General features: G+C 40.8%; 1 protein-coding gene across 7 annotated transcripts in view; it reads left to right on the plus strand.

Annotated features, from left to right (window-relative positions):
• Positions 1 to 21,394, plus strand: part of ELAVL4 (ELAV like RNA binding protein 4) — a 146,860-nt gene that overhangs the window by 83,424 nt on the left and 42,042 nt on the right. For all 7 annotated transcript variants that reach the window (XM_070405087.1, XM_070405083.1, XM_070405089.1 and 4 more), the window contains exon 2: positions 11,014 to 11,254. In XM_070405087.1, coding sequence (XP_070261188.1) covers positions 11,014 to 11,254 — 241 coding nt within the window. The remainder of the gene's footprint in view (positions 1 to 11,013; positions 11,255 to 21,394) is intronic.

The following is a 21,394-nucleotide window of genomic DNA, read 5'->3' on the forward strand; positions in this document are numbered from 1 at the left end:
GATCAAGGAAATTTTGGCAGCTGCAGTTGGGAAAATAAATGGCTGTTAGGCGATTGGGTAGATCCTGAAAGCAGGCTCCTGCTCAAACCATGTAATTAAGAAAAGTGGGAGCTATTGTCCAAGTGCAGAATGTTCATAATATCAGAGTTTGTCAGCGGGAGCTTTTAGAACGGATCAGTACTTTTCACTCCCTGATCCAGGGAATGGTTTTCTTATAAATCATCGTCTCTCCTTGCTGTCCTCGTGAAGGTTGCTGCCAGGCGATAAGGCCAACTCAGATTGTAACCTTGCACAGTGAGTTAGGTGAAGGGGAAACCAGACCAGAGACTGTTTCAGGAAATGTGATTTTCATTCATTTGGGCTCCTGTGTTTCCTCTGATGTGGGAACAAACAGTATGGCCAAAGAGAGATCCTGCAGGAAGACTCTTGGAAGGAGATGGAGTCATTTTTAACAACGTGGCCCCCAAACTGGTTTGAAGGATTTATTTTCTTTCTATAAAAGAACTTCCTTCCAGATTACAAAAGGGCTATATTTTCATTGTAAAACAAATACACAAAAAATTGGAAAATGATGATGGAGTCAAGTAATTGATAGAACTATCATCTATAATGCTACCATTTATTGTTAGCATTTTATTTTTCCTTTCCACTCTGTGCATATTTATGTAATTGAGATAATCAATTTTTCACCTTTCTTCTACATTGATCATACACATTTTCTTATGTTATTAAAAACTACTATAAACATAATTTTAACAGTTGCAGAATACTGTATCATAAAAAGTATACAATAACTTACTTAGTCATTCCCCTTGTTGGGCCCTTAGATTGTTTGTTTGTTTGTTTGTTTACTCTTCTAGATACAGTTTTCTTAATATATCTTATTGTGCATATTTGGGTCTACAGAATTTTGGATTCTTTTCTGAGCTTAAGAATGGATCACTGGGTCCAGAAATATGAACATAACATTCAGAAAGTTTGTGTCAGTACACACTTCACCAATAACAATGAGAGAGATTCTTTCATTGCACCTAAAAACTTGATAGTTGCAACCCCTGAATTTCTACATTCTCTGTAAACATGTGGCCCACAGATAATTCAAAGACAGTTCTGCCATCCCCGGTCTGCATTCTCACCAACACTGACTTGGTTCTACTCGTACCCATCTGCCCTCCCAGAGGGTGTCTAGGAGAGTGGTAGCCCAACTACCTCTCTGAGATAGTTTGAGGGATAAACTTCTCCTATCGGGTCAAAAAAGTCCTTTTTTCTAATCCATATACCAGGGATGTCAGTAAAGGATGAAATTAAAAATAGATTTTCAAGTGCAATAAAGTCGTTTTCACATTTAAAGCTACCCTGTCAGAACAATGTCTGGGATCTTTTCACTAATGAACATGCAGATATACTAAGGGACTGTCCGTGGGTTGAATTTAGCATGCCCGTTTATACATACATTGAGGTGCTGAAAACTTTTATTTCACTCAGCATCTTAGCGGCAGAATGCCCCCAAAGAGGCTCTCCCTTGAATTGCACAATTGGGAGAACAGTAGGCTCACAATGCCTTTCAATGAAGGCAAGGTTGCTGTGTGCAGATTTTTTTAGATACTAACTCCCTCTATTCCCCTCTGCTCTCCTCCCCAGCTCTGTTAAGAAAATGAGTGTTAATTTTCAAAATAAAAATTGTGTTATGTAGGTTTCTGAAAAATTTAATGAATGTGCATAAAACTCAAGTTCGGAGACATGACCCGAATCTTTAGATCATGGTAAAGATGTACGGAATAACACATTGCTTTTTACAATTGAATTTCAGTGATTTTGCTCACACTCTGAACCACTAGCCAAGCATTTTATAAATATACAATATTTATGTTTACATGAATTTTGCCATTGACTATTGTTTATGCATTAAATCAGAAGACAAGTCCAACTTAATCAGTCCGTGGACAGTTTTACAAATAATTCATTAATGTTCTTTGTATGGAAGATGAGGATAATATATTTACCATCACAGCTAGTTCCTATTTCAACAGGTACTGATAATTTATATTCAGGCATTTTGATTATTTTGCCCACATTAAACATTCAGAGTTTGGGGGCTAAAAGGTAGGATGTGATTGTTTTTGTGTGAAAGTTAATATTTTTGCAGGAAACCTGAGAGCTTGCCCACGAAATTGTATTTATATTAAAATGAAAACACTTGTCTTTTTTCAAATATGCCTTTAATAAAGAAAGCTTATTGAAATTTGAAATTGTACTTATTTAGTGGCCATTTTGGAAAAGAGGATTGAATGGGGAGTGGGGTAGTGAAGGAAAGGTTGCCTCATCTTTGCATTGAACCAGATAATCAAGCCATCCTTAAGCTCGGGAGAGTTCCCTGTAAAAGTCTGTGAAAAACAAACACCCAGAGGTTTTACCAGGACCGCCCCAGACTGGATACACCAGGAAATCATTTTAGGCCCAAACTGAAGCCCTAAAGAAACTGTAAAATATAAAGGAGTCCAGTATTTATTCTGGAAGAGAAATATGTGTGATGTGTCTGGGGAAGAAGATTAAAAACTTGGTTTTCTGTAAATTTGAGACTAATGCCTAAGAGAAATTAAATTTTGATTATGCGTTTCATATCCAGGCTGGCCCTACTCTTTTAAGTATTAATGCCTCTTGTTCTTCCCAGCGGCTGCTGATTTTGTAAAAGCCCTGGCTACCACTGCTGAGAGTACTTTCAGCGCCCGGTGTCCATCTCCCATGAAGAAGATGCTATTTCAAAGGAGGAGTGCCTCCAGCTTACCTCATGTTACAAACAGTCTCTTGTTTAGGACGTGGGCATTTAGACTGGGAACAGAACTGTCATTTCAGTGTCAGACTGGAGTAGGACTCGTCTGTGTGTATTTCATTTATGTGCTTTTTTGGTGAGGAGGGAGAGTCATTAGAGAAACTCTGGAGCAGGTTGATTAAAAGGAAGGGGTGTATACAATTGATTTTAATTGATTATTTGTTTACCTGCCCACCTCTCCCATCCTCCGAACTTGAACCCTCCAGGGCAGGAACCAAATTATCTTTGTTTCCTCAACTCCTAAAATAATACCTTGGTCTATAATAGCATTGAATACACTTGTGTTGAACCTAATACACTTGTTTTAAGGGTATGCTGAGAATTTATTACCACATAACCTCCTAGAGTAAATAGGTCTTTCAGGTTATTTGTGCATCTGCCCAAAGGTATTATTAAGCTGTCAGCATGTTTTCCCCAGTTGGAATTAATTTTTTTTTCCGTTTTCTAGTTACCTTTCAGCAGAATCTACAGAAACTTGGTACAAATGGTTTGGGGGGGGGGGGGGTGGGCATGAGTGCAGTCTGCAGCCACATTCCCCTGGTCCAGGGGTCTCTGTGAGTCATCATCTATAATTTGGTTGGAGGGGAGTTTATATTTCCAAGTTCCCTTTTCCTGGTGTGATCAGATCAGCAATCTCAGCCCCTCCTTTTGGACCCTATTAATAACAGTGTCTCCTTCCCAGTTGAATCATAACCAGGAAAACGTTGCATTTAGAAAAAAAAATTACTAACCTGAAGGGGCTCGAGCAAATTAATGCCTCTCGAAAAGAAGGAGGAGAGAGTATGGACTAATGAGCTGATGAACAAAACTTTAAAGAAAAGTGAAATTGGGGAGTTGTAAGGTCATTTTTAGTATCTTTCAAGAAGCAAGAAGAAAAGTGAGGAATTATCGCTAAAAATAAGATCTGTCTTCAGGAACACAGAGCCTGCTGTGTAAAAGTCTAACTTTGGGGGTTTGTTTTTCAGGCTGCTGAAAGGTGCAGGAGATGCAGTAGTCTGGGCTGCTCCACCGGAGTCTAACGTACTGAGTGTCAGAATTGTGTAAGGGTTAAGTGGGAAAGGCCTACAAAGAGAATTGGGACTTTTATTTTTGTTCCCATGAATAATTTAAATCAATTTCTTTAATGGTTTGATTTAGTGACTGCCCTTGGTAAACATTATTCTTCATGCTCTTGGGAGCGCTCGTTCTATTACATAAGGGTTAGCCTCCATACATAACTTTTGAAAAGTCCTTCTTCATGGTAAAAGAAAACACCTTTAAATATGCATTACAATACTTAATAAAATACGTGTGTGCGCGCGCGCGCATGCGCGCGCGCGTGTGTGTGTGTGTGTGTGTGTGTGTGTGAAATGTTCACACCTGAGACATGTTTGCAATCAGTACATTCCTTTAGCATCTTTCTCATTTACAGGGCGCTCAAAGTAGAGGGGACAGTATTTGGAAAAGAAACATCATATTCCTGTGACCTTTCAGATTCTTTTTTATTGTTCTTCCTTTGCCTGAATTAAGCATCGAAACCACCTCTCCACCAAAATAACAGAAGTCGAGGACTGACAAGAGCACCATGTCAAGGTCCCTGCCCTGGGCTCTTAGATAATCAATGTCAGGAGTGAGTTCTACAGTAGAGCAGGTTCCTGTCATGTAAACTTGTAACCTCTTATTTGACTCATGAAGTGAATCCTGAAAGTGTCTACTATGTTAAGATACGTAAATGCAAGACTGTACAGTTTATCGTCAGACTGCCATTGTTATGGAGAATATTGGAGCGGGGACAGGATATTGTATGGCTGACAGGCTTGGTGAGGGTCCTATGGTAGCACTTGTGAGGTGGCTTTCTGGGGCCCAGGACAGTGAGCTGATGGAAGAAATGTTGAAAGGGGCTTTCCATATATTTTTAGTACTTTAGTACTCAACACAGTTTGAGGATTTTGGAATGGACTAAATGCTTCCAGCATGCTCAACTGACCATTCTCGCCCACCTTGTACAAGGACTAGGGTGAGGGTAGGTGAGTGGAAGGTGGGGAAGTGGGGTTCTAAACTTTCTTATCAAGAAGTAAGAATAATGTTAGTCTACATAGAGGTGCTCCAAAAATGTCACAGGCTTGAATGGGAAAAAAATCTATTTGGGGGTTTCAATCTGGAGACAAAGGATTGGCTTTACTGTATGTAAAACGTTTATATATATATATAATGTATATGTATATGTATTTCTGGCGAGAAAGGGAAAAGGCATTCAACAAGTTCTCTAAGGGAGCCCATGTCAGCCAAAGTTTCAGCCCTCCTGCTTGAATGAATGCCTCTTAAAATCTGCATTTAAAATAATTTTCAAATATATGCCTGGCATATAATAGATACTCAATAACTGCTCTGTCTTCTTTTGTTAGGTGACATTAATACCTTATTAGTTTGTAGTATTTCACAGGGTTGTTTGAGGGATCTAGTGAACTCTAGGGCATGCAAGGACTTTTATTCATTCAATAGTCCTTTATCCAGAACCTACTAATTACTAGGCCTGGTTCTACATGCAGGAGGTACTGTAATGAACAAAACAGATTCGGTCTCTGGCCATGGAGCTCAGAGTTCAGGTCATCATTCTTTGTGAACTATAAAGTACTATAGTCAGAAAAGTACAGAGGTAGACATGTTTCCACACTTCTGTTCAAATACATTTCTGTTATATGGCCACCCCTCACCTCCTGCCTAAAAAAAAGAAATAAACCCTCATCCATGTTTGCATTGTCACAAGAGTACTCAAGTGAAGTAGTCTGTAGACCTGGGCTCAACTCCATCTCTGTCTCTAACAAGCCATTTATCCTTTTTTGTCCTCAGTTTCCTCATCATTAAAATTATGGAGCTGGGCCCTGTGGTCCCTAATGTTCTCTGATGTCTGTCATGCATCCACAATGTGAACTCAGGGAGGGCCAGCTCCTTGTCTTTGTTATCTCTATATCCTCACAGTGCCTAGCACACGGGGGCTCTATCTCTGTTCATCTAACATATCCAGATCTAGCCATAGTGGAAATAAACTAATCTTTATGTGCATATGACCTGGCATGTTCAGAAAGTAGTGTAACAGATACCTTGAGTGAATAATAGCGAGAGATGTGATTGAGCAGGAAATTAGGACCATTGGGATGGACCCAAGATTGTGGTGAGTGGGATGTCATGAAGGGTAGGGAGGGTTGGTTTTTTATTCAGGAGCACCCTGAGAAAGAGGCTGGCCCGTCCTCTGCTTTTTACCTCCCCTCCACAGAGACAAGCAGCCCTGAGTGGTGATCCAGCAGCTGCAAGTCTGAGGCTTCTCTCTTGCTTTTGTATATTTTGCAAAAAAGAGTGGTGGGAGGGATGAGGTTAATGCGTTGAGTGTGAGTAATTAGTCATTCAAACCATTGACATTTACAATGACAGGATTTGAGTGCCTACGTTATTGTGCACTGCTCTAATAGTTTATCCTTGAAATTTTCTGCCTGTATAATGTTTCTTAAAATATATCACGGGAACATAAAAGATTTAATGCAGTGCTTTGTACAACCATTAGAGTCTGAAGTCAACTGAACCTCCTCAGTGCTCTATCCTGGATGCTGACTCTAATTCTGCTTCTTAATTGCCATTCAGAAGAGGGAAGGAGGGCAAGTCAGGGGTTTGGAATCTGGTCAGCTGCAAAGTTGGCTGTGAGACCCACACAGAATGTTTTATTAAAATACATTTGCACACTTGAATAACTGATATATTTATTCGCAATGAGAATGGTGCTGTTAGAATATCAAAGGCCATAGGCTGGGGAAGCAAGTGTTCTGATTTTGCAGAGCCAGCCTCTGTGCTGATTGGAGGATATCCTTCCCACTATCACATATGTATCTCTCTGGTCTGTTTCCCAGGTAGAGATTACAGGTGTCCTCTCTCTCTAAGATTTATAAGGTAAAGCTAAAATGTTGTCATTTCATATCTTTGGGTTTGTTATCTTTATATCTTGGTAACTTCTCTTATTTTCCAAGTAATGGTTTCAAATCCTCGCGATTGACTTATATGTCAGATTTGATTCTGACATTTTACATTTCTGATTCTTTTTGTAAGCCTATTTTGCATTCTGGGATGCATCATTAAGACCAGTGAAGGATCTTATGACATGAGGTATAACAATGCATTTGCAAATGTTTCCCAACTTCAGAACTGCATGTTTTTGTTGGGAAAAGTCTGTGTGTGCATGTGAGTATTTCCATCAGTTCTTTCCAGATACACAGAATGATAACTGTGCAGCGTGTGCAGAGCAAAGTGGGCTCCATCTCCATCAGATGAGAATGACTTGGCCTACTGTCTAGTAGCTCAATGCAGAACATTGTGTCTCATGGCTCTTTTTTGGAGGTTTGAGCCCAGTTAGGATTGCCTGATCTACAGATGGGGCTCAGCTCCATGAGTCAGCATACGTTAGGAAATCCACATAGGATGTAAGCAGATCAGAAAGCTGATTGAGGAACTGAAATTACTTTGCTGCAGAATTGATACTTCCCAGACCTGCGAGATGTTCACACGGGCAAGTGGCTGGCTTTCACCCACATGTGTCTGTGAGGTGAGCGTCCAGTAAACAAAAGATGAACCCAGCTGTCAGGTGACCTTTAACAGTCTGAGTCCCACAGAATCTCAGCGTGCTTAGGTATGGCTGATATTACTCTTCATATTCCATTTTAAGACCCCCAAAAGATGCCACAAAAGCACAGGCTATTGTGTAGGTGTCTGGGAGACCTATAAGAAGGGTAACCTAGGGAAGGTGGAGAGCAGAGAAGGTGCTCTATAGATTATGGAACTGGCCTTTTTTTGCCATGAAATAAAAATTCCATAGTTGGGCAGCTCTGTGATTCTGCTAGCCAAGCCTTCTAAATTGGATAAACTCTGTTTTTCAAGTTCTTTATCGAGTTGGCAGTGCTCCGTGTGTTTGTTGCCTGGACACCTGACTCACTGAAGCAGTGAGACTACACAGCAAATGGAGGCACCGCACAGACCCAGGAGGCCGGACGGCTTGGCGAGCAGACACCTGCCTCCCAGCAAGGAGCTGTGATGATGCTCTGCAACATCATCTCCATTAGCATGGCCCCCCTCCCCTGAGCACAGCTTTCTCATTTTTCCTGGAACCCTGCCTCAAGGGCAGAGCAGCTGAATAGGCTTTTGGGTGCAGTTTCTATCACTGCTGAGGAGTGCTTGACTTAGGATTCTTTTCAGGGACTCTTTGCTTTCCACTTGCTGTCTGGACCAGCCTTCCAGAATCTCATAGTTGACCTGAAGCCAAGAATAAAGTTCTTGTGATGTGATTCAAGTTACTTACATGGCACAGCTGGCGTGGCTCAGAGGTTGAACATCAATCTATGAACCAGGAGGTCAAGGTTCGATTCCCGGTCAGGGCACATGCCTGGGTTGTGGGCTCTATCCTCAGTATGGGGTGTGTAGGAGGCAGCCAACCAATGATTCTCTATCATCATTGATGTTTCTCTCTCTCTCTCTCTCTCTCTCTCTCTCTTCCTCTCTGAAATCAATAAAATTATATATTTTTTAAAAAGTTACTTACATGATGTTAAAGAATCTTAGAAGCTCCCCACCATCCTCAATCTGCCTAATTTCCCTGACTCCTCTTCTCTTATTTGTTGTTGTTGTTTCATTTTCCATTTGTGATCATTAGAAGAGGAAACAACTATAGTAACTTCACCTACATAGGGCATGATGCAGAATAATAGTTATGATGCCTCCAGGGAGTTTGTCTAGGCACTTAATAAATACATATGTGATCTGTCATCCTGAAGATAACCCTGCACAATAGGCTTTATTCCAACTTACAAAGAGGAAACAGAGGCTTGGGGGTATTGAGGCTACCTGCCTGATCTCACACAGCTAATAAGTGATAGGACTAGAATTTTAAGTCAGCTGGCAACTAAAAACTCACTCCTTTTTACTCTACCACTGTACTTCAGATGAGATAATAAGTGAAAAACAAAAACAAAAAGCAGTCTCTAAATGCTGCTGAGGAAGTGCAGCAGCTAGAACTTTCATACTCCCCTGGCAGGAATGTGATTGGTACAACCACTTCGAAAAACTGTCGACAAGTATCTACTTTACCTGAACATACATATACCTTAAGACCAAAAAATAGACTCCCAGGAACATTCCCATCAGAGATAAAATAATAATAAAAAGTGATATTTTTACACAATGGAATTCTCTACAGCAGTGGAGAACAACCTACCACTACATTTGACACATGGATGATACCCAGACATAATGTGTGAAAAGAAATAAAAGAGTATGTATTGTGTGACTCCGTGTGCTTAAGTTCAAAACCAGATAAAAACAAATATGTGGATTAGAAATGGTTACGTTGGGGTGGGGAGGTTTGAGTGATGGGGTAGTAGGCCAAAAAAGGCTCCTGTGAAGCTAGTCATGTTCTCTGAAAGGTGGTCACTCAGGTGTGAGTTGTGTTTACCTTGTAAACATTCTCTGAGTTGCATCCTCAAGATTTAACTACTTTACAACATGTATATTATATTAGAATTCCTATTCCCCAAAATTCTCTGAGCAGCCAAATGGTAATAATAATGGTAGCTGCTAGTTCTCAGACCTCTGCTAAGCCATGGTTTTCTCATCTATAAAATGTAGAGAATATTAGAATATGCCTCATTGCTTTCTTGTGAGGAGACAGTGAGAGAAGTCACACCATATGACTGGAAGAGTGACTTTAATTAATATCAATGATTGTGGTTATGTTCCCACTACTATTTAGGCACTTTATATAGATTGTGTTACCAGATCCTTCTTACCACCTAGTGAGGCAGGTGGCATTGTTCCCATTTTTTCAAATGAGAGAATCTAAGTCTCCTACAATGTAAGTTTCTTCCCCAAGATCACACAGCCAGTGAATGGCAGGGCATGATTCTATTTCCAAGGAGTTGATGATCAATTTCAGAGGAGATGGAAGCCCTATCATGAAGGATGAGTAAGAGATGGTAGTAGGACAGAATGGAAAAGTGGGACTGATGGGCTGCATTTGAGGCCAGGAAAATTGGGTGCAGGCCCAGACTCTGCCCCACTTTCTCGTGATGACAAAGAAGTTGCTGGAATCCATCTCAAACTTGAGTGTTCTGAACTAGATTTTATTCCCTTCAGTGTCTTCCAGCTCTGAAATGTTGTGATTCTCCATGTTTATCATATGATATGGGGCATCTTCATGACCTAGCTCCGTGAGCTTAAACCCATTTTCCACAAAAACCTCATCCTAGCGTCATCTTCTTAATACTTTCCCCTGAACCCCGCTGTCCTATTAGCAGGGTTAATTACCCCTCCACTACATGTCTATTGTCCTTCTGCAATCTGCTTGCCTGTCTGTGTCCTCTGTAGACAGTAAATTCCTTGAAGGTAGAGACATTTGTGGAAATCTTTGTTGAATTAACTATTTAAATCCAGAGAAAGTTCTTTTTGAGTCATGTGTGGAAGGACAACCTCGGGATGTGCTGGACCTAAGGTGGAAACCTAGAGAGAGCTCTTCCTTCCTGGTGTTTTATTTTAATAGAGGTCCAGGAGAAATAGTGACAAAGCGGCTAGGTTGAAATATCAGTAGACAGACTTTGTAGCTCCCCAGTATGCGCTCATGAAATCTGAAGTTTGATCAGTGATTAAGCATCAGTGAAAATCTAAACCCTTCCTGTATGAAACAGCTCTACTTAATTTGATGTCATTTCACATTAGGAGATAGTTAATAAACAGGTACTGTATTTGATCTTATGAGTGTAGCCCTCTATATTTAGCTTTTTCAGCTTTAATGGAACTATAATTTTAATCATGATTATTACTTTACATTTTAATTATAATTTGGTGTGGCTTAAGTATACATTTCTGAGAGTGATTGTGTAATGAAAACAGGAATTAGCTTTTCATTAACAAAATAATGGGAGAGTTCCCACTGCATGCTAGTCTGTGTTCAAAATCTATGGGCTGGCCTAAAAATAGCAAAGGGAGTTTAACATTTTGGTTTAAAACATGCTTCTAAATTGGCTATGTTCATAACCCAGTCTCTTTTGCTCCATCTTGTTCTATCTTGTTCTCTTTTTCTTTTCAAAAATTAAATTAAAATCTTGAAAAAAAGACTTTAATTACATCTTTGAGATTTCAAAAGGCTTGTTTTTGTTATTTTTATTTTTGTTTAGATAATTAGCACCATGGAGCCTCAGGTGTCAAATGGCCCGACATCCAATACAAGCAATGGACCCTCCAGCAACAATAGAAACTGTCCTTCTCCCATGCAGACAGGGGCAGCCACAGATGACAGCAAAACCAACCTCATAGTCAACTATTTACCCCAGAATATGACCCAAGAGGAATTCAGGAGTCTCTTTGGGAGCATTGGTGAAATAGAATCCTGCAAACTCGTGAGAGACAAAATTACAGGTATGTTCTTCCTCAACATTCTAGGCTTGGAATCTGCAGCTGTGATGTTCCATTAGATGTGCAGAGCTTAGCAGAAATGCACATGCATGGTGATGCATCTGAGTGTCTGCAGTGTGGATCCTGCATTCAAGGATGGCGTGGGCACACAGTCATAAACTCATACGTGTGTGCACTATAGAAAACCACACTGAGGATTGGTAGGACTGAGAAGAAGATGAAGAATTTGGAGCTTCCTTAGTTTTACTATCTGTGAAATAATACTTTGGTTTTATCCCCTTTTATTCTTAATCAGCCACCCCTTCCCTTTGTTCTTTAGTTCTCTGTTCTGCTCTCTGCCCTCCATAGACTCCATGCTAGTTTCTATCTACTTATCCCTTTCCTCTCAAACATTTGGTTTGTGTGTGTCCGATATTCTTCTGTGTGTTAGACAGTGTTAGGTGGACTTGTGGAAGGAGGCCACAACTGCCCATGTCCCTGGGGAGAAATAAGCCGTAAGGATAGCAGATTACTCTGGAGTCAAACTACTCTGCAGTAGGAGGGAGATGCTCCATGAAGATCCGCATTTGAGGTATTTTATTGTATTTGTTTTGGAGATTCTCTTTAAGAAGTCGGAGACTTTTTACTTGAAAGTGAAACAATACCTTATACAACTTCAGTACTTAAGGTTTTTAGGTTCTGATTTTTTCCCACAAGCATTCATCGAGGACCTAATGACACTAATTATTGGGGAATTTCCCTACAATCTTTTTGGAAGTGAAAAAATTTTCTTAGAAAAATATTGGGCTACATGACAGCAGTGAGGTAGCTGTTCTCTGGTACTCCACTCCTAAAATCATTCACACTCACCTTTAAGCGTTAGTCTTTTTTGAGTGTTGACTTATTTCTCTTTCTCTGGATAGTTTAAGTGATGAGCAACTAGCCTATATAAGAAAAAGGAAACGCTCTCATTATAATAGGAAGCTACATCATCTTGATCTTAAATCAGAGAACCCAATGTATATGTGTGCATGTAGATATATATATTAGAGGCCCGGTGCACAAAATTCGTGCACTTGGGGGGCGGGGGTCCCTCAACCCGCCCTCTCACAGTCCAGGAGCCCTCAGGGGATGTCTGACTGATGGCTTAGGCCTGCTCCCCAGGGGAACAGGCCTAAGCCATCAGTCAGACATCCTTAGCATGGCTGTGGAAGCAGGAGAGGCTCCTGCCACCACCGCTGCTCTCGCCAGCTGTGAGCCTGGCTTTTGGCTGAGTGGCACTCCCCCTGTGGGAGCACACTGACTACCAGGGGGCAGCTCATGCATTGAGCATCTGCCCCCTGGTGGTCAGTGTGCATCATAGTGACTGGTCATTCCCCTGTTCAGTTGGTTTGCATATTAGCCTTTTATTATATAGGATATATACTCTTTAATTTTCTAATTCCGTGTAAATCTGTCCCCCAAATAAATTAAATACTTTTCAAAACCACAGAACTAAAATAACTGTCAAAAATGTGTCACATAACCCTTCAAACATAATTTTCTCACCTGTAAAATTGGGAAAGAATAGTTACCTCAACAGGTTTATTGTGAGGATTAAATGAGAGAAGGGATGTATGCTACCTAGCACCATGTATTGCGGAGCAATCTCTCAGTAAGGGGAGATGTTCTTATTACAGATACAGTTAGTATGTTTCAAGGGAGTGGCTAGAACAGAGAGATTTTATCATGATCTCCAAATAGGGCCAGGGCTTTGATGATCTTGCCCCAGAGCACTGGATCATCCATTCTTTAACAGAATTGCCTGTGCTCTCTGAAAGCCAATGTGTAGATTCCAGAATAATTTTTATATAATAGGATGATAATTCAAACCAAATTCAAACCAGTTAACCATATGATTCTTCCTCCCACTCTTATATAGAAAATGTATTTTTGGTGTAGCTCTGCCTTCTAAATAGGGACTCTGCCAGCTGTATTAGTGAATATTATTAATCACCTTTCAAAAGAGTTCCCTTAGACTGTAGTGAGGTTTTTGTGAAGTACTGATTCATGGTGTTTTTCCTTGTTTTCTAAAGACGCACATTTAAACAAGCAGATTCCTTTACTGAAGGAATGCTAATTTGGTAGTTCACCGAGTGTATTTGAATAGGAGTGACAGCTTCCAAGACAGCCTTTAATTTGGTATACAAAACCAAAATTGTCAACTTTGGTTTGTTTAGCACCCTCCCCAGCACAAGCAGAGACATACAATAGCATCTGAGCTTAAGGAAGAAGCTTATGGGTTGAAAGAAGAATTACAATTCAGGCATAAATTTATCATTATGCATTTTTTTAATGCAGGCCCAAAAAAGATAATTTTATTTGCAGAGAACTTATGGGAATGAGGCAAGGAGACATAGAGAGACTGGAGATATTTGCCCTCATTTGGTAGCAGTGTTTAATAAAAGTAGAACTTGTGGTTGTAAAGAGTGCTTATTAAATTCTTCATTTACACTACCTAATTAATTCTAGCATTTTAAATTAACAGTGAAATTGGTCCCTGCTGTACCATTCCATAGATGCAGCATATTTCCTCCATCCACCCGTTGTTCAGGTTTAATTGGCTATGCTCAAAGTCAGAGGAGGCGGGAGAGATGGGGCTGTGGAGAGATGGAGAAGGAGTGGGACTCGCTCTAATAGAAGACCCTCTGAGCCTACATTTGGGGGTGAGTGACAACACAGGCTGGGAGAGGTGAGGGACCATAGCAGGTGAGTAAAAAGGCTGCTGCTGTTGGTTCAGAAGTCAGGATAAATGACATCATAGGTATTTTTGTTGCCCTGATTTTTAACATCCCAGTCCCCCTTTTCCTTCAACACCTCCTACAGATCTCAATGCATCTCGATCCTGTGAAGTTTATAAGGAGTTCTAAATATCCAGTGAGAGGATTGGGGGATGGGAGGTGGCAAAGAGGTAAGAATTCAAGATTAAGTGTTTCAAGCCCAAACCACTCTCTAAGAGACTATAATATATTCCCCCTTAGAAGGTTCTAAGATAGGTAGATGATAGATGATAGATAGATAGATAGATAGATAGATAGATAGATAGATAGAAAGAAAGAATAGATATTGAGAGTGGGGAGAGAGAGAGAGAAGGCTGGATTCACTCCTTGCTGTGGTTGTCAATGTTTTTTTTCCATTGGAGAACACAGAAGGGAAGTCTGGGCATGGACTTAAGTGTTGTGGTACTGAGGACATAATTGCTTTCATTCATCAGGTACTTACTCTAGTCCAGGTACTTACTAAGCCCTGGACATACCTTATTTCATGTAACACTGAGAACAACCTCCATTTCCTTAGATGAGGATACTGAACCTTAGTGAGGGGTAAGTAATGGAACCAGGCATCCTAGTTATTAGCAGATGGTGGAGCTGGGAGTCATCCCCCAGTTTCCAAAAGCAAGATCTTATCTGGAAGCATGTGCAGGGTGCCCCTGCCTATGCTCAGTGACGATCTCTGGCTAATGCTCATCCCATAACCCGATGAAGTATTGGGTTCCTCTCCGTAGTGGTTGCTGGCCACCCTCTGGAGAGTCTACCTAGTATGCACTGTGGCTTTAAGTACTATTTTTTTAAAGTAAGACTCTTGTGTATAACGGGAGGCAAAGATAATAATATTTATCTTCCTCTGAGAACACACGTCAGCCTTCAGAGTAAAGCCAAATTTACTGAAAGTGCCAGGTTTAAGATTTCCTTACAGTGCTTTTGGACATCTCTGTTATTTATCTTCTTAGAGATACTAGATTTTCTTCTTTTTCCAATTGGGAAAGGACACTTATCAAGATAATCTAGATACCGGGGAGAGAAAACGTATGTCCCAAGTTGCTTTTGTGTGCAGCCATGGACATGTGATAACCCTGGAAGCTGTGTCCTTTCTTTTTCCCCTTCATCCACCTGCAGCCTCTGCTGCTGGAGAGAAAGGGAGGTGGACTGTGGTCAGCAAGGACTAGTGCAACCTAGAAACTCAGGCGAAGAACACTAAAACCCTCGGTGGAATTATACTATTCCCCTGGACTGGAGAGAATTGAATTTGTTTCTTATTTTTTATTTGGTTGTCTCTTTGTTTCTTCAAGCTTTAAGATTGCGTTACTGAATCCAGGTTCCTAGACGATCAGTGTTTTAGGGGAGGAAACGTATGGCTTAGCCAGGATAGAGTTAGGTGGCTCAGAGTGTGTCCCAAAGCCAGCAGAGCTGGAATGCTGAATTGCATTTTGATAATTGTCTATCTTGTTATCACCCCTCTCCAAAACCAAGGGAGAAAGGAGAAAAAAGTAACAGAAAAATCTCCAGATATAAATTAGTGTACAATAACAAACGGTTTTGATCTGCCCATCAGAGTTTGTATTTATTTGCATCACAGAGATAAAAAAGAATCCTTTTTTTACTTAATGTCACTCTTCTTGTACCCATGAAGTATAGTTTTTAAGAGTAGTTTTCTATCCATTTCAGGCAAGTGAGAGTTCTGAAGGGAGTTCTGAGGACAGGGTGGATGAAACTGAACGTTATTGATTACAAAACTGAATATATGTAGTGGCTGAAATATGAAGCAGACTATCAGGGCTGTGGATGGTTGAGAAAAGGTGAGGTCTATGTTAGCTGGAGCTATTGGAGAAGCTTCGAAAGATATGATTCAGATTTAGGTAGAGGGGGGGGAAAGCAAAGGAATTGAGCTAAAACTCCAGCCTAAGAACAGCAGCCGTTTTATTCTCCTGTGATTTGGACAAAGGAAGTGAAGCAGGACGTGTCTTTGGAAGCAGCAGTCTAACAGGAAGCAGCATCGCCAGGTGAAGTTAAGCATACCCCCAAATTAAGTTGGTCCGAAGTTGCAGCCCAACCAGCAAAGATAACATTTCCTAAACCCCACCTCTAATCCATCTCCTCATTTCTTCCTTTATAACACATCTTTGGCTTTGTTAATGTTCTCACTCAGTGGAAAAGGCAGAATAAGGCCCCCCAAAAAGACACTTCACTGCTGTGGACAGCCAGGTGAATACATAGTCACTGCCTTTGTATCGGGAATCACATCTCTAATTAAAGGAACCAAGTCAGTTTTGAGTCGGTGACACTGAGTAACTTCCGTTCTTTTTTGGAAAGTGCTAATAATTCCGTGTGTCCTTCTCAGTAGATGAGATGTGGGACATGGACAACAGCATGTGGGCGGAGGGGAGGTCCGTTAGAGCAATGAGGCCAAGAGGCACATGGAATACAGTCTCTCGGGCTGAAGAGGGACAGGAGAGTGAGGGTTGTGGATCACTTTATGTTACCTCATTCACTGTTAAATAGGGACATTATGGGAATTTGATTGAGTTTTACTTCTGAGATAACGTTATAAACAATAAAAGGCTCTGAAAAATCCTGAAATACATAAGTGCTTTGAATTCACTCCTGAAATGTTCATTCAGCGCTAAGGTGAGTTTATTGGCATAATTTCTTACAGCACATAGCAAAGAAAAAGAAAAATGACAACAGCAGCTTTTGGATGTTTTTGTGTGCCTTATGGGTATCTGAGCGCACTGTATTAAATGCTTTAAAAAGAGTAGCTCATTTAAATAATTATATTGGTGCAAACAATATATTCAATAAGGAGTTGATATCTAAAATATATGAGGAATTCATACAACTCAATATTTTTTTAAAACCAATTTGCAAAATGGGCAGGGGACCTCAAATAGATAATTTTTCCAAAGAAGACATATAGATAGATGGCCAACAGACACATGAAAAGATGTTCAACATCACTGATCATTAGGGAAATGCAAATCAAAACCACAATGAGATACCACCTCACACCTGTCAGAATGGACATTATAAAAAAAGACAACAAATAATAAGTGTTGGTGAGGATGTGGAGAAGGGGAACCCCTGTGCACTTTGCTAGGATGCAGATCGGTACAGCCACTATGGAAAATAGAATGGAGTCTCCTCAAAAAATTAAAAATGGAACTACCATATGACCCTTCCACTTCTGGGTATATATATGAAGAAAATGAAAAAAACTAATTCAGAAAAAATACATGCCACCCCTATGTTCATTCCAGCATTATTTACAATAGCCGAGATATGGAAAGAACCTATCTTCATTTAAGACTCCACTGATAGATTAATGGATAAAAAAGCTGTGGTACATATATACAATGGAATATTACTCAGCCATAAAGAGAATGAAATCTTACCATTTGAGACAGCTTAGATCGACTTGGAGAATATTATGCTAAGTGAAATAAGTCACACAAAGAAAGACAAACACCGCATGATTTCACTTACATGTGGAATATAAAAAGCAAAGCAAATGAACAGAACAAAACAAAACAGAAACAGACTCATGCACATCAGAGGGATATTCATTAGTGATAGGAAGGCTAGAGGAAATAGTAGCATTTATCAGTACATTTTGCTGCTGATTTTACAGATATGCTTGGTACAGTGCAATGTGTCTCCCAAATTCAGAGGAAAATCAGGCATATTTGCATTTGTCATTTTATCTATCACCTCTCTCCAGTCGTCTTATATGTATTTCACAAAGAAGAGTAAAATAATTTCAATTTGTTGACTTGGGGAGATATATTGTTGAGGGTGAATGGAAAATTTTTAAGTGTGGAGAGGATTTGGTGGCCGAATGGGGTTACAAAATGGAGGAACAGAAGTCTGCCTTTTTAGGGGAATTTGGAAAATGTCAGAAGGTTAAGTGCAAACAGCAAACCATAATCATTGTGTCTCTTACACACCCATCAAAGGCAATCATAGACGACCAATCCTTTCTAATTAGGACAGGTTGGAAATTGAGTAAAGCTATGAAGTTTAGAGTTTATACAGATACATTCTGCTTCTGTTGACACAATTCCCCCACCCCACCCCCAAGGATGGCAATAGTCAGGTATGGTTTCCTTTTGCCCCCTGGCTATAGTCCTCTTCATCCTCCCTTTCAAACCAGACGATTCTGCCCTGCTTCCAAACTCAGATAACCAGGAGAGATGTCTCAAAGGATTTTTACCTAGGATGTGAATCAGGCCTGGGTATTTTAAGGCTTTTCTATTTCTGTACTTTAGCTGACGGTTTGGTTCGTAAGCCCAATTCCCTGTTCACCAGCCTCCCTTCCTTCCCCCAACACATACACACACACTCCCACACATGCTCACTTGCTCGCTCCCCTCTTCTCTGTAAAATGACCTGGTTGATTGAGACTAGGAACTAAGCAGGAAGGTAATGTCAAACTGAAATTTCCACACATTATCCAAAAATGTAATTCATCAGCTGCAGGGTAGGAAGAAAGCCTTTCTGAACTGTGTTAATGGGAAATTCACATTTCTTTTGTCTTCTGGGAGGTGTGGTAGTGGTGATTTCCTTTTTCAATCTGCTCCCCCCGCCCCCATTCCACATCTCTCTTAGTGCTTTTAGCTGATGAGCTCTGTATGTCTCTATTCCTTACAAGAACTAAAGATCTTTAAGTTGCCTTTTCGTTTACAGTCCCCAAATGGAGCTTTGATAGAAGAAGATTTTTCTAGTTTGGAGAGAAGATAAAATTCAGATCAAGACCATACATTTGTTTAAGGCTTTTACCTTTGCAGAATATTTTCAATCAGCCAACAGTATTTATTTTGTGTCTGTTCTTCTCAGACCAGACAAACGTTATTTCCTTCTCTTCTCTGAAATTCTGTATCTGGGTCTGTAAGGAAGCCAAGAGGTTTAGACAGGGGTGGGCAAACTTTTTGACTCGAGGGCCACAATGGGTTCTTAAACTGGACCGGAGGGCTGGAACAAAAGCATGGATGGAGTGTTTGTGTGAACTAATATAAATTCAAAGTAAACATCATTACATAAAAGGGTACGGTCTTTTTTTTTTTTTTTTTTTAGTTTTATTCATTTCAAATGGGCCGGATCCGGCCCGTGGGCCATAGTTTGCCCACGGCTGGGTTAAAACATAGTTTGTGCCCACATGTTGCTGCTAAAGAGGCTATGAGTCAGGGAAGCCAGGACAAATTACGGGCCTTCCAGCAGCCGGCAGGTCTGGATGGGGCAAGGAGCCTGCTCATAATGCATATCACTTACACATCCACTTTGCTGTTTTATGGGCATTTTTGTTTTGTTTTTCACCTTGGCCCAAACTCACCCTTCCTGACCCTGGCTCTTATATTTCATTGGAAAGATAACACAAAAGTGCTCTAACAATACAGCGAAGTTGGAGGTTTGATGGGATGCCTACTACGTGTCAGCTATATATGTTACCTCACTGAAGCTTTATATCAGTTATGGATGATCAGTAGTATCATCTCAATTTTACAGATAAGGAAGGCAAGACTTAGAATCAGTTAGCTGAACAGTGGGGCTAGATCTGTCTGACTGCAAAGCCATGGTCTTTCTGTTACCTTACCACTCTGCCTCTGCTGAATGGAGATGAAGACATCAGCTATACGTGTTCAAAGGAGAAAAAGATGGCCGTGGGCTGGGGTTCTTGGAACAAGTGTCAGATAGGAGTGAGCCTTGAACTTGGTAAAGAGTAGATTGTAGGAGACAGGTCCATGTAGAGGAAGTAGCTGAGCCAAGCTTCAGAGACATCTGCAAGGGATAGTGAATAGAACAGTAAGGACTACTCTGTAGGTAAGTACTCTCTTTATGTTGAAATAACTGAAACTCAGGGAGTTTATCTAAGGTCACAGCTAATAAGTCGTGGGGCAGAGATTTGAACCCAAGTCTCCTGATATGCTGACCTAACACAGAATAAATAAAGTTGCTAAGTAAATAACCTGACCTAACACAGAAGGAGCTGGGCAGTATTCAGACTTCCCATGGCATCTGTGAGTTGAGAATCATTGTCTATCTCACTGAGGTCAGATACATGTTCTCTCAGTGACTTTCCACCTACTTCAGTTTCTCGCTGACTTAAAAGTTTGGTTTTCTGCTTGGCCCTTGTTTTGTAGTTGGATATCTGGTGAGATGCGAGGCCCCATCCACATTAAGTGGACACAGCCAGTTAGGTTAATTACTCTAATTTCTATGGCTGCTAAGAAACTTCTCCTCACAAACATTGTGAATCAAATTAAATCATCTTATTGGTGGTCTGAGCATAAAATGTATACTCAATAACCCCTGGTATTTTTCCTTCCTGTTTATTTTCAAAGGCTTTTAGATTTAGTACTTCCGTTGACCCTGTTGCAATAGCCAATAGAGGCAATATCTGTACTCACTTTAAAAATGAGGCCAGTGTAGCCCAAAGAAGACTTGAGTCAAGAGCACTTGGCTTCTTATTTTCCTTGTCCTTCTTTTTGTTCTTTGCTTTGCTTCTTTTCTGTCCTGCCCTCTTTTTCTGCCTTCTTACTTTTTTATATGCCATTTTATCCAAAGTGGATTTGCAATGGCTTATAAGATAATATGGAAAAGACCTAAAACTAAAATACCCATAGATTTTTTTTTTCAAAGCAAGGCAGAACTAGGAAATGGGTGTAGAATGGTAAGAGGAGACCGAGAAGGAAAATTTGTAAATTAAATGTGGCGAGGTAACTTCTCTGAGAAGTAACAGACCACCTAGCCTGAGTGTTCTTTATATTAAGGAAAACTGGATGCTGACGACTTGAGCCCATTCTCACGCGGTAACCAGGATCCCAGCCCCACCCCTGTTCCCACCACACGCACGACTGTGGAGAGAGTCGCCAGCTGTAATGCAGATGAGATGTGAAGCCTGAGATCACATACATGGTGTTTTCCTTTGCTCATTTTCTTGCTTGAACTCCTGTTGGTTTGATTGACTTGTTTTTCGTGGCCAGAGCAGGCACAGAGAAGCTGCCTTGGCGGAGTTCCTGTTTCATGGACACGTGTGTCAGCAGGGGCCAGAGGAGGTGTCTTGAAGGGGCTTTCTCACCTGCCGCCTTGAGCTGAGGTGTTCCTGGCTCCTAGACTCTTCAGTCTCAAACCCCGAGGTTGGGCACACTGAAACTTCAGTCCTCTGCCTCCATCTTCCTGGTGAAGGTTCCTACAGTGAGTTCTGGAAGGTTCCCCACCGCCCAGGACCCTGAGCCTGACAACACACAGGAAAATTGGATGTCCCCCTTACTTCCTAGTCCTGACCTTGGAAACTGGAACTCGTCCTCAGCCATTTCTTCTCTTCCCAGTATGCTCCTCACCCCGAAACACACAT

This window comes from Myotis yumanensis, unplaced genomic scaffold (assembly GCF_028538775.1).
Source record: "Myotis yumanensis isolate MYYU_CA2020_CCGP unplaced genomic scaffold, mMyoYum1.0.hap1 SCAF_2, whole genome shotgun sequence".
In the NCBI taxonomy this organism is placed as follows: Eukaryota; Metazoa; Chordata; class Mammalia; order Chiroptera; family Vespertilionidae; genus Myotis; species Myotis yumanensis.